The sequence below is a fragment of the Rhinoraja longicauda genome, chromosome 11, assembly GCF_053455715.1.
Source record: "Rhinoraja longicauda isolate Sanriku21f chromosome 11, sRhiLon1.1, whole genome shotgun sequence".
Lineage (NCBI taxonomy): Eukaryota > Metazoa > Chordata > Chondrichthyes > Rajiformes > Arhynchobatidae > Rhinoraja > Rhinoraja longicauda.
In genome coordinates this window covers 55,590,775-55,608,567 of record NC_135963.1, presented here as the reverse complement: position 1 = coordinate 55,608,567, position 17,793 = coordinate 55,590,775, and the positions used below count along the sequence as shown (strand labels likewise).

The following is a 17,793-nucleotide window of genomic DNA, read 5'->3' as shown; positions in this document are numbered from 1 at the left end:
CTCTTGACTGAAGGGTTAGCTTCAAAAATGTCTGTACTGAAAATTTTGATTCTGATGCTGCAAATACTGGAGCCATATAGCACCAAAGCAGGCCCTTCAGCCCAACTTGTCCATGCTGACCAAGATGCCCCATCTACACTCGTCTCACTTGCCCGTGTTTGGCCCATAGAGGCAGGAAACAATGTTCCCAATGTTGGGGGAGTCCAGAACCAGGGGCCACAGTTTAAGAATAAGGGGTAGGCCATTTAGAACGGAGATAAGGAAAAACTTTTTCAGTCAGATAGTTGTGAATCTGTGGAATTCTCTGCCTCAGAAGGCAGTGGAGGCCAATTCTCTGAATGCTTTCAAGAGAGAGCTAGATGGAGCTCTTAAGGATAGCGGAGTCAGGGGGTATGGGGAGAAGGCAGGAACGGGGTACTGATTGAGAATGATCAGCCATGATCACATTGAATGGTGGTGCTGGCTCGAAGGGCCAAATGGCCTTCTCGTGCACCTATTGTCTATTGTCTATTGTCATATCGCTCTAACCCTTTCCTATCCATGTACCTGCCCAAGTGTCTATTAAATGTTTGTTATTGTACTTGCCTCAACTACCTCCTCTAACAGTTCGTTCCATGTACCCACCACCTTCTGAGTGAAAAAGTTGCCGTTCGGGTTTCTATTAAATCTTTCCCCTCTCACCTCAAACAAGGTTTTGCTAGACAGTCTGAACCAATTTGCCAGGGTGGATATGGCAAAGCTGCAGCTTTACAGTGAGAGAGCAAAGTTTAAAGGAGATGTGAAGGGCATATCTTTTACAGAATGTGTGGTAGGTACCCGGACCAGCTGCCAGGGATTGTGGTGAAGGCAGATACGATCGTGGCGTTTAAGGGGCTTTTGCTCTGGAACATGGATATGCAGGGAATGGAGGATATGGAGTATGTGCAGGCAGATTAGAGTTGGTCTTGGCATCACGTTCGGCACAGACTTTGTGGACCGAAGGGCCTGTACTGTTCACTGTTCTATAATCTATGTGCTGAGCTGTGGATCCGAATTAACTGGGGATAGACACAAAATGTTGGAGTAACTCAGCGGGTCAGGCAGTATCTCTGGAGAAAATGGATGGGTGACGTTTTGGGTTGGGACCCTTCCTCAGACACAACCTGAAATGTCACCTATCCTTTTTCTCCAGAGATGCTGACTTATCCGCTGTTTTCCACCATCTTGTGTCCTTTTTTGGTATAAACCAGCATCTGCAGTTGTGTTACAATCCTGAATGAACTGGTTACAGAATCTTCCTTTGATTGTTCTTTTCATCTTTACCAGATGTTGCAGACGTCACCTGTGCACTTCCAGATTCTTTGCAAGGAGTCCTTGTCACGGAACTTGCAGATAGACTTTTCCCACTCTGTCACAGGAAACGGGAATTTAACCTGAGCGAAGTCCTTTACTTCTGCCTTATTGGCCCAGGGCTATTTTCCGCAAGCATTGCACTCAACTTGACTTTCAGCTTGTTGATGGTTCTCTTCAAGAGGGTCAAGAAGAAAGAGTTGAACCATTATCGCAAACTCCGCAGGGCCATTTCGTTTAAATACTCCAAGCGGCCTAACGTAATTACTCAGCAAATCAATACCAAAACCATGGCAAACGGGGGCGCAACAATCGGAGTGCAACTCAGCAGATGACTTCACATCTAACCTGTTACTGTGGCAGGATGTCCACCCTGAGAATGAGCCCAGGACATGAAGTAACTATTACAGTATTGCCTTAATGTCGACACAGTCAGAAAACCATTGCAATGAACATGGATTAACAATTGCTATTCTGAAACTCCATTTTGTAGCATGTTGAACCACAAGGATTTTTACACATTTATCGGTTGGAAACCCGAATCATCCAGATTTTAGGATTCAAAATTTTGCAAATGAAATTTGTTAAGAGTGCAATCTTATTTTTTATTATTTTTCTGTTGGATAAACTAAAATTGTGAATGTTAGATCCTTTTCAACTCTGTCTCTCCATGAAACAATGGTCTGCCGTGATAATTCATTTCACATGAGCGATCTTAAAACAATGAATGAAGAGAAGAAATTAACTGGCAGGAACACAAGGAAACGCTCTGTACAGATTAAAGAGATTTGGTGATGTTAGTAATGTTTGCTTTGACTCATTTATTTATTTTTAAAATTGGGCCAAGTTTGGCTTTCAATAAGATCTTAAAGATGCATTCAACAGAGGTTGGATGTTGAATTGGGTTAGTCTTTATACCTTGCAGAACTGGTGTGAATCCAGCATAGGCTGATGCAACAGAAGGCCCTTCTTTCATAGTCGTACAGTGTGGAAACAGGCCCTTCAGCCCAAACTACCATGCTGACCAATATCTTTGACCCGCACATCTTTGAGATTTGGGAAGAAACCGAATCACCCGGAGAAAACCGTCCAGAGCTTACACAGGGAAACTTCTAAACACTATACAGCACCAACCTCAGCAACTATGAACTTCTACGGATTGTGTCTTTGGTTGCTCTACGGACTTAGAATTTTTTGCACTCGCATTACATTTATTAATGTATTGATTTCTTAAAATTATTACCAGGCAGCATAGTGGTGAATCTGGTAGAAAGCCCAGCGCCACAGACCCGGGTTTGATCCTGACTGTGGGTGCTGTCAGTATGGATTTTCATGCTCTCCCTGTGATCGTATGGGTTTTCTCCGGGTGCTCTGGTTTCCTCCCACATTCCAGAGGCGTATAGATTTGTAGGTTAATTGGCCTCTGTAAATTGTAAATTGTAAAGTGTAGGGTAGTGTTAGTGTACTGGATCACTGGTCGGCGTGGGACTCGCTGAGCCAAAGGGCCTGTTTCTGCACTGTGTCTCTAAAGTCTAAAGTCTAAAAGTCTAAAGGTTATTCAAAGACTGTAAGGTCAACTCAGATTGAAATCAACATTACCATGAAACATAAATGAGTCTTCTTTAATTTTGTTTAACTAATTATTTTCAATAATGGAAGTTACTGAGAGAAAAATAAATATTTTTTTTCCTCAAATCTAAGGTGAGAGGGGAAAGATTTAATAGGGACACGAGGGGCAACCTTTTCACACAGAGGGTGATGGGTATATGGAACGAGCTGCCAGAAGAGGTAGTTAAGGCAGGTACTGTCACAACATTTAAAAGACACTTGGACAGGTACATTTATAGGAAAGGTTTAGAGGGATAAGGCCAAACGCAGGCAGGTGGGACTAGTATAGATGGGTAATCTTTGTCGGCATGGGCAGGTTGGGCCGAAGGGCCTGTTTCCAGGCGGTATGACTCTCTGACTCTAAATCTCTTTGTAACCATTCAATTTGGCAATGCTGCGCCATCTAGTGGCCCGCTAGAACATTGGGCTAGAAATGACCATTTACCTCCTGAGGTCTGTCAGTGGGATTGAGTGTTTAGTTTAGTTTAGTTTAGAGATAGAGTGCAGAAGCAGGCCCTTCGGCCCACCGAGTCCATGCCGACCAGCGATCCCCGTACACGAGCACTATCCTACATACTAGCGACAATTTTTTATCAAATCCAATTAACCTACAAACATGTACATCTTTGGAATGTGGGAGGAAACCGGAGCACCCAGAAAAGCAGTCAATAGACAATAGACAATAGGTGCAGGAGGAGGCCATTCGGCCCTTCGAGCCAGCACCGCCATTCAATGTGATCATGGCAGATCATTCTCAATCAGTCATCGGGAGAATGTACAAACTCTGTACAGACAGCACCCGTAGTCAGGATCGAACCCGGGTCTCTGGTGCTGTGAGGCAGCAACTCTACCGCTGCGCCACCGTGCCAAGATTGAAACATACAGCATGGAAACAGGCTCGAAGGCCCACAGAGTCCATGCCAACCATCGATCACCCATTCACACTAGTTCTATCTTACCCCCACTTTCTCGTCCACTCTAGGTTCATAATTTCACACATGCTTTACATAAGCTCATTCTGTGAGCCCATTGTTGGGTAGTGTGGGTGCAGTGGGTATTGGGTAGAGTGTTGGGTAGGGATGTCTGACCTTGCAGTTCCACGTTTGTAACTCCTCGCCTTCCTTACAATCAGTCTCAAGTCCTCCGGGTTTGGACCGGAAACATCACCTGTCCATGCTTTCCAAGGATGATGCCTGGCCTGCTGAGTTACTCCAGCACTTTGTGAATGCCCTTCGATTGCTGGCCCTAAATGAGCTCTACAAACCATCAGTAAAAGCAAATCATGGGCTGCAAAAGCTACCTGATTTGTGCCAACACAAAAGATGATTTTCTCCCTAATAGTTTCAAGTGTTATGACTTGTGCATGATACAACACATTGTATATTGGCCTTCATCAGTCACAGTATGGAGTATAGAAGTTGGAAAGTCATGTTGCAGACATACAAGACATTGGGTGAGGCCGCGTTTAGAGTATTGTGTTCAGTTTTTAGTCTCCATGTTGTCGGAAAGATGTTGTCAAGCTTGAAAAGGTTCAGAGAAGATTTACCAGGATATTAGACAATAGACAATAGACAATAGGTGCAGGAGTAGGCCATTCAGCCCTTCGAGCCAGCACTGCCATTCAATGCGATCATGGCTGATCACTCTCAATCAGTACCCCGTTCCTGCCTTCTCCCCATACCCCCTCACTCCGCTATCCTTAAGAGCTCTATCCAGCTCTCTCTTGAAAGCATCCAACGAACTGGCCTCCACTGCCTTCTGAGGCAGAGAATTCCACACCTTCACCACTCTCTGACTGAAAAAGTTCTTCCTCATCTCCGTTCTAAATGGCCTACCCCTTATTCTTAAACTGTGGCCCCTTGTTTTAGACTCCCCCAACATTGGGAATATGTTTCCTGCCTCTAATGTGTCCAATCCCCTAATTATCTTATATGTTTCAATAAGATCCCCCCTCATCCTTCTATATTCCAGTGTATACAAGCCTAATTGCTCCAGCCTTTCAACATACGACAGTCCCGCCATTCCGGGAATTAACCTAGTGAACCTACGCTGCACGCCCAGCCGATGTTGCCAGGACTCGAGGGACTGAGCTGCAGGAAGAGGTTCAGCAGACTCGGGCTTTATTCCTTGGAGCGAAGGAAGGTTGAGGGGTGATCTTGTAAAGGTGTACAAAATCGTGAGGGGAATAGACCTGGTACATGTACAGTCTTGCCCAGAGTTGGGGAAATCGTGAACCAGAGGACATAGGTTTAAGGTGAGGGGGGAAAGATTTGATGGGAACCTGAGGGGTAACTTTTTTACACAGAGGGTGGTGGGTGAATGGAAGAAGCTGCCAGAGGAGGTAATTGAGGCAGGAACTATCGCAACATTTAAGAAACATTTAGACAGGTACACGGATAGGACAGGTTTAGAGAGATGGGATAAAAGCGGGCAGGTGGGACTAGTGTAGGTGGGGCCTGTCGGTCGGCATGGGCAAGTTGGGCCGAAGGGCATGTTTCCATGCTGTATGACTATGACTCTCTATCAGTAATACAACTATATTTGCATCTCTAAAACAGTCATATTGACTTGCAGACACAATGCTCCCAGGTAAATAAAAAAGTATGAAAATGACCATGGGGATATTGTTATGGAGTTGGAAGAAGTATCAATGGAACTCCAGCTATCACAAAATTCATCCTCCTCACTCTTCTCTCTTCTTCACAGCTTCTACCTGGAAGACTCCCACCTCCCATTAAAAAACAAAAGTGCTCAGGCAGCCTCTGTGGAGCGAATGGGCAGGTGGCGTTTCAGGTCAGGACACTTCTTCAGACTGATCGCAGTCGGGGGAAGAACTCCCTCACACGAAAAACTCTAGACTTCACCAGTTTATATCGGGGATGAAGAATGTAGAAACAATGTAACTGCAGATGCTGGTTTGCAAAAGGCACAAAGTGCTGGAGTAATCCAGCAGGTCAGGCAGCATCTCAGGATAACATGGTCAGGCGATGTTTCAGGTCAGGCCAATTCTTCACACTGAAGAATCTGAAGATCTTCAGACTTGAGTCTAAAGAAAGGTCCCGGCCCAAAACGTCCCTTGTCCATGTACATCAGAGATGCTGCCTGCCCCACTGAGTTATTCCAGCACTCTGTGTTTTTTTGCCCAAGATTCACGCATCTGCAGTTCCTTGTGTCAATGTTAAAAGAAAGCTATTGCAAGGAATGGACGGAGATGAGTTATGTGTAAGCAGATGAGATTAGTTTAACTGTGACATGGACATTTGTTTATTATAGTGTCTACAGAGCACTGTGTTTACATATCTGTTGTGCTGCTGCAAGTATGAATCTTACTGTTCTGTTTCAGGACACATGAGAATAAAACACCCTTGACTTTTGACATTATGGTCTGAAGGGCTTGTTTCTGCAAGGTGCTGTGCTATGAGTCTAAAGAAGGGTCCCAACCTGCGTTTCAGTTTAGTTTATTGTCACGTGTACCGAGGTACAATGAAAAGCTTTTGTTGCGTGCTATCCAGTCAGTGGAAAGACTGTACATGATTATAATCCAGCCATTTACAGTGTACAGATACATGATAAGGGAATAACGTTTAGCACAAGGTAAAGTCCGATCAAAGATAGTCCGAGGGTCACCAATGAGGTAGATGGAAGTTCAGCACTGCTCTCTGGTTGTGGTAGGATGGTTCAGTTGCCTGATAACAGCTGGGAAGAAACTGTCCCTGAATCTGGAGGTGTTTTCACCTATCTGAAACGTCACCTATCTGTCTTCTCCTGCAATGCCGCCTGACTCACTGAGTTACTCCAGCACTCTGTCTTTTATATATTGGGGGAGCGTGTCTCCATTTCCTTTTAACCTGAATCAATTAGTCTGTGTAGTGAAGCCAAGGATTCCACTCGCCACCCCCCAACACCCACCCCACATCCCCCACCCCACATAATCACCCCATCCAACCCACCCGAACCCCACCCCATTCCCCCACCCCATCCCCGCCCCCACCCCTCATCCCCAACCCCCACCCACATCCCCACCCTCTTCCCCCTATCCCCACCCCCATCCTACCCCCTCATCCCCCAACCCCACCCCCATCTCCACCCCACCCCATCCCTCCCCCTCCCCCACCCCCACCCCTCATCACCAACCCCCATCACCCACCCCCATCCCCCATCCCCACCCCCCCATCCCCCACCCCACATCCCCACCTCCTATCCCCACCTCCCACTTCCCACCCCCATCCCCCATTCCCACCCCCCCATCCCCACTCTCCATCCCCATCCACCCACCCCCATCCCCACTTCCCACCCCCATCCCCATCCCCACCCCCATCCCCATCCCCCATCCCCACCCCCACCCCCCCCATCCCCCACCCCACATCCCCACCTCCCATCCCCACCTCCCACTTCCCACCCCCATCCCCCATTCCCGCCCCCCATCCCCACTCTCCATCCCCATCCACCCACCCCCATCCCCACTTCCCACCCCCATCCCCACCCCATTCCCACCCCCAATTCCCACCCCCATCCCCACTCCCCATCCCCACCTCCCATCCCCACCTCCCCATCCCCACCCCCCATCCCCCATCTCCACCCCACCCCCCATCCCTCCCCCCACCCGAACTTCCCAGCCCCATCCCCACTCCCCCATCCCACCCCCATCCCCATCCACCCATCCCCACCCCCCCCATCCCCACCCCCATCCCCACCCCCCATCCCCATCCACCCATCCCCACCCCCACCCCCACCCCCACCCCCACTCCCATCCCCACCCCCACCCCCATCCCCACCCCCATCCCCACCCCCATCCCCACCCCCATCCCCACCCCCACCCCCACCCCCACCCCACCCCCACCCCCACTCCCATCCCCACCCCCACCCCCACCCCCATCCCCACCCCCATCCCCACCCCCATCCCCACTCCCATCCCGTAACCAGCCACCAAAATTCTAATTGCTTCACATTCCTTCCACCTGACAGACAGTTTTGAAATCCTACCCCCTGTTATGTAATATCTGTCCCGAATGCTATTCCTCATCACGAGGAGAGTCCATTTATTATTAAATGCCGCTGGCTGTCGTTTCATTTATTATTGTTAAATTATTCATAGTTTTGCAAATAAAACTCAGAGGAGTAGCAGTTGTGTCAAAGGGCATTAATTTAGGTTGAGGTTTAGGCTTGTTATTGTCATGTGTACCAAATTTCCCCCCGTGTGTGAGATGGATGTAAAAGTGGGATAACATTGAATGGTGTGAATGGGCGATGGATGGTCGGCGTGGACCCGGTGGCTGAAGGTGGAGGAAGGAACTGCAGGTGCTGGTTTAAACCGAAGATAGACACGAAATGCTGGAGTAACTCAGCGGGACAGGCAGCATCTCTGGAGAGAAGGAAAGGGTGACGTTTCGGGTCGAAACCTCGAGACCTCGGCCCGAAACGTCACCCATTCCTTCTCTCCAGAGATGCTGCCTGTCCCGCTGAGTTACTCCAGCTTTTTGTGTCTATCTTCATTGGGCTGAAGGGCCTGTCATATCCCTGAACTATAAATGAGATAAACTGCGGCAAACTAGCCAGCCCTGTTCTCCTGCCTTCTCCCCATAACCCGACACCCACAGAGGGTGGTGGGCGTATGGAAGGAGCTGCCGGAGGAGGTACTTGAGGCAGGTACGATCACCACGTTTAAGAAACATTTAGACAGGTACATGGATAGGACAGGTATGGAGGGATATGAGCCAAACACAGGCAGGTGGGAGTAGTATAGATGGGACATGTTGGCTGGTGTGGGCAAGATGGGCCGAAGGGCCTGTTTCCACGCTGTAAGACTCTATGACTATGACTAATCAAAGAGCAAGAGCTGGGGAGAAACTGTCCCTGTGTCTGGTGGTATGCCTTTTCATACTTGTGTGTCTCTGCGTGATTTGTACCTCACCGGGTCACGCAGAGCCAGTGGTGAGACAGGCAGAGGTAGTCAGTCTGAAGAAGGGTCTCGACCCGAAACGTCGCCCATTCCTTCTCTCCTGAGATGCTGCCTGACCTGCTGAGTTACTCCAGCATTTTGCGAATAAATACCTTCGATAGTGCTACAGGTTGGTTAGCTGGTAACAGTTACCCCCCCTTGGCCTTGGCCATTGACGTGGGCTCTCTCTCCCCCCATCACACCTTTAAGATAGTGTCGGAGGGAACTGCAGAGGTTGGTTCAAACCGAACATAGACACAAAGACACAAATCTCCTTCTTCGGACTGAAAGTCGTGGGAAAGGGAAATGAGCGATAAAGACGGCGATGTAGAGAGATATAGAACAGATGAATGAGAGATGTGCAAAAAAATAACAATGATAAAGGGCAACGATAAAGCTGTTTGCTCGGTGAGAACGAAACAGCAACAGTGAGAGGAAAAGCATCTCATATTTCACGGGCAGCTTCCAACCCAGTGGTATGATCAGCCCGAAGAAGGGTCTCGACCCGAAACGTCACCCATTCCTTCTCTCCAGCATTCTGTGTCTACCAGTGGTATGAATATTGACTTCTCTAACTCCAAGTAACCCCTGCATTCCCTCTCTCTCTCTCCATTCCTCCCCCACCCAAATCACACACCAGCTTTTCGTTCTCACCTAGCAAACAGCTGGTTCCTTTTACCATTGTCACTTTACCATTGTCACTTTTTTTTGTTGAATATCTTTCATTCATCTGTTCTGTATCTGTCCACATCACCGTCCATATATCTCCTTTCCCTTTCCAGTGACTTTCAGTTTGAATAAGGGTGTTGACCAGAAAATTAAGGTCACCCATTCCTTCTCTCCAGAGATGCTGCCTGTCCCGCTGAGTTACTCCAGCATTCTATCTCTACCAGTGGTATGAATATTGACTTCTCTAACTTCAAGTAACCCCTGCATTCCCTCTCTCTCTCTCCATTCCTCCCCCATTCAAATCACACACCAGCTTTTCGTTCTCACCTAGCAAACAGCTGGTTCCTTTTACCATTGTCACTTTTTTTGTTGTTGCAGCATATCTTTCATTCATCTGTTCTGTACCTGTCCACATCACCGTCCATATATCTCCTTTCCCTTTCCAGTGACTTTCAGTGTTGACCAGAACATTAAGGTCACCCATTCCTTCTCTCCAGAGATGCTGCCCCAGTTACTCCAGGTTTTTATTGTGCCTATCTCCTTTAAGATTGTCGTTACATCGAGCACGTCACAAAAGCGTTGACTAGCAACTGCAAGCGACATTGGATCAAGTCTCCTGCCCGCTAACTCTTCTTAACTTTCACGCTTCATCAGGTTAGCTCTCCCCTCGTTAGTGATTGCAGCCATGGCCAGTTAGTTGCAAATGCAATGAAGCTTTAAACATATATGTGCATAATGAAAAAAAACAAATGCAATCTTGCACCAAAATATATATGTGTACATATATACATCTCAGCATGAAGTTACGGTTCGGATAACATCTTGTCAACATGTTTCTTTATCTTAGAAAGTCGCAGGGATTGCTTTGGGAAATACTGTTGATGGGAGCGACCATAGCTGCCGATTGCCCACCAAAGTGTGTCTGTGATATCTTTAAGGTGGACTGCAGGAATAAGGATCTCAACTCATTTCCAAAAAACTTGCCATTAAATACCAGGTATCTGGACATCTCGAAAAACAGCATCTCTGAAATCAACGCTCTGCAAATCAACCTCCTCAGCGACTTGGTCTACCTGGATTGTAGTCACAACGACCTCTCGGAGATTTCCAAGCTGGACTTCCTCTCCGGGGCAAGGATAGCGTATTTGGACATCAGCTACAATATTCTGAAAACGATCGACCAGGCGACTTTCCAAACGTTGACGAGCTTGACCGTGTTGAAACTGGGCAACAACCATATAAGTGTCGTGCACCACAACGCATTGGACTCAAACATTGGGATCCGTGAGCTGGACCTGAGGAACAACAGCCTGACTTTCTTTAACGTTTCCATAATAAAAAACCTTAATGGATTAAAGTCCATTTCTCTGTCCGGCAATCCTTGGGATTGTCAATGCACGGTTAAAGATCTGAGTCAGTTGTTACGTCGAAACAAAGTTATATTTCCAGGTGAGAGAGTCGGTCTCAAATTTTGTGTCCAATATCTGTGTACCTAATCTACATTTGTTCCCATATCTATAATCTGTATCCATAATCTATATTTGTTTAGACATTAGGAACTGCATGCAGATGCATGTTGACAAATATATATATATATATATATATATATATATATATATATATCTTGACATTGAGAGTGTATTAGTAATGTCATGTTAAGAGAATGGTATGTTAGCATTCATAGCAAGAGGATTTGAGTATAGGAGCAGGGAGGTTCTGCTGCAGTTGTACAGGGCCTTGGTGAGACTGCACCTGGAGTATTGTGTACAGTTTTGGTTGATGGGAGCGACCATTGCTGCCGATTGCCCACCAAAGTGTGTCTGTGATATCTTTAAGGTGGACTGCAGGAATAAGGATCTCAACTCATTTCCATGGCTGATCATCCAACTCAGTATCCCGCACCTGCCTTCTCTCCATACCCCCTGATCCCTTTAGCCACAAGGGCTAAATATAGCCAATGAACTGGCCTCAACTACCTTCTGTGGCAGAGAATTCCACAGATTCACCACTCTCTGTGTGAAAAAAAACGTTCTCATCTCGGTCCTAAAAGACTTCTCCCTTATCCTTAAACTGTGACCCCTTGTTCTGGACTCCCCCAACATCGGGAACAATCTTCCTGCATCTAGCCTGTCCAACCCCTTAAGAATTTTGTAAGTTTCTATAAGATCCCCCCTCAATCTTCTAAATTCCAGCGAGTACAAGCCGAGTCTATCCAGTCTTTCTTCATATGAAAGTCCTGCCATCCCAGGAATCAATCTGGTGAACCTTCTCTGCACGCCCTCAATAGCAAGAATATCCTTCCTCAGATTAGGAGACCAAAACTGTACACAATACTCCAGGTGTGGTCTCACCAATGCCCTGTACAACTGCAGCAGAACCTCCCTGCTCCTATACTCAAATCCCCTCGCTATGAATGCCAACATACCATTCGCTTTCTTCACTGCCTCCTGCACCTGCATGCCTACTTTCAATGACTGGTGTACCACGACACCCAGGTCTCCTTGCATCTCCCCTTCTCCTAATTGGCCACCATTCAGGTAATAGTCTGCTTTCCTGTTCTTGCCACCAAAGTGGATAACCTCACATTTATCCACATTATACTGCATCTGCCATGCATTTGCCCACTCACCAAACCTATCCAAGTCACGTTGCAGCCTCCACAAGTCAGGCAGCATCTCTGGAGAACATGGATAGGTGATGTTTTGAGTTGGGACCTTTCTGTAAACTGATTGTAGGGAGGAGGGGAAAGATAGCTGGAAAAGTGGAGGGGCAGGACAAAGCATGGCAGGTAAAAGATGGACATAGTGGCAAGTAATAGTACCTGCTGAATTACTCTCGCACGCTGCGTGCTTTTATGTAAACCAGCATCTGCAGGTCTTTGTTTCTACAAGAGATTAACTGTACTCCAATTTAAGTTATCAAGATAGGTGAAGTTTCAGGTTGGGACCCTTCTTCAGACCCCTACCCTTAGAGAAACGCCAACCTATCCATGTTTTCCAGAGATGCTGCCTCTGACCCACTGAGTTACTCCAGCTCATTATGTTTTTATATTTGTAAACCGCCATCTGCAGTTCTTGAGTCTATCTCTTTCACACCCCCGGGTATTCTTACTCTTAACTCTACCTCAATCGGTTATTTCACAATTGCAGTTTATTAGTTGATTTTCACCACTTCAGATGGCACTACAATCTTTGCACTGGCCCGCTATTTGGCATTGCTTGTTATCCCCATCATTACCATTTCCCGTTCACCGTGAAGGCTTCACATGAACAAGGAATTTCATTGCACACATATGACAATAAAACCCATCTAATCAATCTTGTTTTTGCAGCCTTGCTCTACTTAATAAAAAAGCAAACTCATGAATATATCAGTAAAGTACACTGCTAGGTTCCATCTTAACCTTCCTTATTCCAGAGAGTCATAAAGTCATACAGCACACAAACAGCGCTTTGGGCCAAAATCCTCTATGTTGACCGAGTTTAATAATGAAGCTAGTTCGATTAGCCTGAGTTTAGCCCATATCCCTCCAAATTATTCCCTAACGGTGGCGCGGCGGTAGAGTTGCTACCTTACAGCGCCCCGGGTTCGATGCTGACCACAGGTGCTGTGTGTACGGAGTTTGTATGTTCTCCATGTGACTGCAAAGGTTTTCTCCGGTTGTTCCGGTTTCCTTCCATATCCCAAAGACATACAGGTTTGTAGGTTAATTGGCTTTGGTAATTTTTTTGTGTTAATTGTCCCTGGTGTGTAGAATGGTGCTAGTGGGTGGTCAGCTGGTCAGTGTGGACTTGGGAGGAAGGGCCTGTTTCAGCGCTGTATCTCTAAAGTCTAAAGTCTGCCCATCTACCTGTCTAAATGTCTTTAAATGTCACCATTATACCCGCCTCTACTACTTTCTCTCGCATTTCGTTCCTTCTCTTTTGTTAAGCAATTGTCCCTCAGATCTCGTTTAAAATTTTCCCCTCTCACATTCTATCTATGCACTTACGTTTCGGTCTCTATCCTGAGAAAATGATGTCAACAAATCACCTTATCAATGCCTTTCATGGTTTTGAATACCTGCATTTGGTCACCTCTCAGATGCCAAAGATCCATGGAACTAAGTCCCAATCCGTCGTATGTTGAAAGACTGGAGCGGCTAGGCTTGTATACACTTGAATTTAGAAGGAGATCTTATCGAAACATATAAGATTATTAAGGGGTTGGACACGTTAGAGGCAGGAAACATGTTCCCAATGTTGGGGGAGTCCAGAACCAGGGGCCACAGTTTAAGAATAAGGGGTAGGCCATTTAGAACGGAGGTGAGGAAAAACTTTTTCAGTCAGAGAGTTGTGAATCTGTGGAATTCTCTGCCTCAGAAGGCAGTGGAGGCAAATTCTCTGAATGCATTCAAGAGAGAGCTAGATAGAGCTCTTACGGATAGCGGAGTCAGTGGGTATGGAGAGAAGGCAGGAACGGGGTATTGATTGAGAATGATCAGCCATGATCACATTGAATGGTGGTGCTGGCTCGAAGGGCCGAATGGCCTACTCCTGCACCTATTGTCTATTGTCTATTGCCCATCCAGTCTCTCCTTATAACTTGAGCTCTGGTATTTTATTTTTTTTAATCTGCCTGCCTGTCCCTTTTACTTAAGTTACTATTAATATTATCATATCATTGAGTCTTAGGGCAGTTATTAGATTTGTTTATTCAAATTTGGATTACCATGCAAAATCTTTAATTCCACAAAATTGACATTTGGTAAATTATTTTTATTGAAACTGAGCTTTATTTTTAATTTAGGAATATGCTCAATTAATTCATAAAAATAATCAGTAGCCCATGTAAAAGTTTTCAAAGCATGTGTATAAGATGGCTTTCTTGACTTCCAAACTTTCTTGACTTCCAAAGGCAAGTCCAAACTCTATCCACTGACTGATCAGATTGTGTGGACTGTGCAGCATAAAACATATTCATGGGTGCACTAGAAACAAAGGAAATTAATTAGTGTTAAGTGATTCTAGTTCAGCAACAGAATTCCAAGATAACTTGAATTGGAGTACAGTTAATCGCTTGTAGAAACAAGGATCTGCAGATGCTGGTTTACATAAAAGGACACAGAGTGCGAGAGTAACTCAGTGGTTACTAATACTTGCCACTATGTCCACCTCTTACCTGCCACGCTTTGTCCAGCCCCACCTCTTTTCCAGCTTTCTTTCCTCTCCTCCCTACAATCAGTGTAAAGAAAGGTTCCAACCCATAACGTCACCTATCCATGTGCTCCAGAGATGCTGCCTAACCCGCTGAGTTACTCCAGCACTCTGTGAAATGTCACCTATCCATGTTCTCCAGAGATGCTGCCTGACCCGCTGAGTTACTCCAGCACTCTGTGAAATGTCACCTATCCATGTTCTCCAGAGATGCTGGCTAACCCGCTGTGTTACTCCAGCACTTTGTGCCTTCTTTTTTTGTAAACCGCATCTGCAGTTCCTTGTATCTACAAATTAAAGCATTGCTATTTTGCTACTGGCTCTTGTTTATAAAGAAAGGGATACTACCCTACATTAAAAAAATAAATGGTAGCAGATAAAGAAATTGCAGGAAAATACAAGGGATGTAGATGGAAGCTGGAGCACCTGGAGAAATCCCACATAGCCACAGGGACAGCACTCACGAGATTGGGATTGAACCTGGATTTCTGGTGCTGTGAGGCAGCAGCTTTACCAGCTGTGCCACTGTGGAACCACCAGCTTTTAAGCGAAAGATTTTGGCTATAAACGTTCAAGTGTGCAAGTTTAAGTTCTAACTTTGGATGCATGTACCTGCTTTAGTTTTCTTGCATGTGTTATTGGTTGTGATACAATGTCATTCTGTGAACAAATAAGTGAAAGGAGATAATCTGCTTTTGATTTAACAGATATTAAAGACATTGTCTGCTTTAGTCCAAATTCGATGGCTGGAATCCCAGTCTCCGAAGCCTTAAACAACATATTGCACCTTTGTCTCGCCCCTCTGGATTACTTTGACTACATATTTTTCGTGATGGTTGGTTTTACAATATTTATCAGCGGCATCATTGTTGCCGCAATTACAGGGATAATCATGGTTTATGTGGATCGTCAAAGGAAGTATACAGAAACAGACGATGATATAGAACCAGTACTCTATCCACTAGAAAGGTCTGGGAGATTTAGTCAACACATGATAAAGGACCCTACAGGAGTATCATATCACCAGGATGCCTTGAGTTAATCACCAAGGTCATTGGTAGGATGGCTCGTTTTATGTATGTCATTGAAATGAACTAGTCACCAACCAATGAATCGATATAATGGACTATGTGGAAGATTGGAGTGTATCACTCCGTTATGTTATCATTGTCCAATTGTGCAATACTCCCCTTGTAATTTATATATTATCAGATGCACACATTTATTTTGTAAACTATATGCCAATAAACTTTATTATATGGTTCCAAAATGTGTGACTTTACCATATCAATGACGATGTGCTCCACTTTCCTGCATTGGTATTCCCTTAGTCACTAGTAACATATCAACTTCTGGCAGCTGAGCAACCTCTGGCTTTAGGGTGGCACGGTGGCACAGCGGTAGAGTTGCTGCCTTACGGCGCCAGAGACCCGGGTTCCATCCTGAGCACGGGTGCTGTCTACACGGAGTTTTATTCTCTCCCCGTGACCGCGTGGGTTTTATCCAGGTGCTCCGGTTTCCTCCCACACTCCAAAGACGTACGGGTTTGTAGATTAATTGGCTTCGGTAAATTGTCCCCGGTGTGTAGGATAGAACTAGTGAACGGGTGGTGGTTGGTCAGCACGGACTCTGTGGGCCGAAGGGCCTGTTTCCACACTGTATCTTTAAACTAAACTAAACTCTGTCTTAAATTGACTTGGCAAACTGAACTTCGTCAGCGCTCCTTGGCAGAGAATTCCAAAATTCACTAGCCCCAGGTTGAAGCAATTTTTTTACCTCATAGTGTCATACAGCATGAAAACGAGCCCTTCGACCCAACTTGTTTATGTCAACCAAGGGCCCCCATCTAAGCTAGTGCCATTTGCAAGTGTTTGGCCCATATCCCTCTCAGCCTTTCCTTTCCTCTGTCTGTCTTGAATAGATGACTGGTTATTTTGACCCTCTCTGTTGAAATTACTTCTTTAGCTGTGGACACCAGACCAGTACACAATTTTCCAAGTTCCATTGTAGTGTGGATTTAGATAGTACCCTACATTTAAAAAAAAAATAATGGTAGCAGATAAAGAAATTGCAGGAAAATACAAGGGATGTAGATGGAAGCTGGAGCACTTGGAGGAATCCCACATAGCCACAGGAACAGCACTCACGAGATTGGGATTGAACCTGGATCTCTGGTGCTGTGAGGCAGCAGCTTTACCAGCTGTGCCACTGTGGAACCACCAGCTTTTAAACGAAAGATTTTGGCTATAAACGTTCAAGTGTGCAAGTTTAAGTTCTAACTTTGGATGCATGTACCTGCTTTAGTTTTCTTGCATGTGTTATTGGTTGTGATACAATGTCATTCTGTGAACAAATAAGTGAAAGGAAATAATCTGCTTTTGATTTAACAGATATTAAAGACATTGTCTGCTTTAGTCCAAATTCGATGGCTGGAATCCCAGTCTCCGAAGCCTTAAACAACATATTGCACATTTGTCTCGCCCCTCTGGATTACTTTGACTACATATTTTTCGTGATGGTTGGTTTTACAATATTTATCAGCGGCATCATTGTTGCCGCAATTACAGGGATAATCATGGTTTATGTGGATCGTCAAAGGAAGTATACAGAAACAGACGATGATATAGAACCAGTACTCTATCCACTAGAAAGGTCTGGGAGATTTAGTCAACACATGATAAAGGACCCTACAGGAGTATCATATCACCAGGATGCCTTGAGTTAATCACCAAGGTCATTGGTAGGATGGCTCGTTTTATGTATGTCATTGAAATGAACTAGTCACCAACCAATGAATCGATATAATGGACTATGTGGAAGATTGGAGTGTATCACTCCGTTATGTTATCATTGTTCAATTGTGTAATACTCCCCTTGTAATTTATATATTATCAGATGCACACATTTATTTTGTAAACTATATGCCAATAAACTTTATTATATGGTTCCAAAATGTGTGACTTTACTATATCAATGATGATGTGCTCCACTTTCCTGCATTGGTATTCCCTTAGTCACTAGTAACATATCAACTTCTGGCAGCTGAGCAACCTC

At 45.5% G+C, this 17,793-nt stretch overlaps 2 protein-coding genes across 3 annotated transcripts in view; both read left to right on the top strand.

The window, feature by feature from the left end:
- The window catches only part of LOC144598155 (leucine-rich repeat-containing protein 52-like), a 29,926-nt gene extending 27,810 nt beyond the window's left edge, over positions 1 to 2,116 (top strand). For both annotated transcript variants that reach the window (XM_078408053.1, XM_078408052.1), the window contains exon 3: positions 1,306 to 2,116. In XM_078408053.1, the coding sequence (XP_078264179.1) occupies positions 1,306 to 1,664 (359 nt within the window). In that variant the 3' untranslated portion in view covers positions 1,665 to 2,116. The remainder of the gene's footprint in view (positions 1 to 1,305) is intronic.
- Positions 2,117 to 10,374: 8,258 nt separating this feature from the next.
- Positions 10,375 to 17,551, top strand: lrrc52 (leucine rich repeat containing 52). The gene is made up of 2 exons (XM_078408051.1): positions 10,375 to 10,993; positions 17,130 to 17,551. The coding sequence occupies exons 1-2, from the start codon at positions 10,375 to 10,377 to the stop codon at positions 17,462 to 17,464; spliced, it is 954 nt and encodes a 317-aa protein (XP_078264177.1). The 3' UTR covers positions 17,465 to 17,551.
- Positions 17,552 to 17,793: the final 242 nt, after the last annotated feature.

Coding starts and splice junctions, on each gene's coding strand:
- lrrc52 (XM_078408051.1), top strand. CDS start 10,375: ATGTTTCTTTATCTTAGAAAGTCGCAGGGATTGCTTTGGGAAATACTG. Junction 10,994..17,129: donor AAACAAAGTTATATTTCCAG/GTGAGAGAGTCG, acceptor TTGATTTAACAG/ATATTAAAGACATTGTCTGC.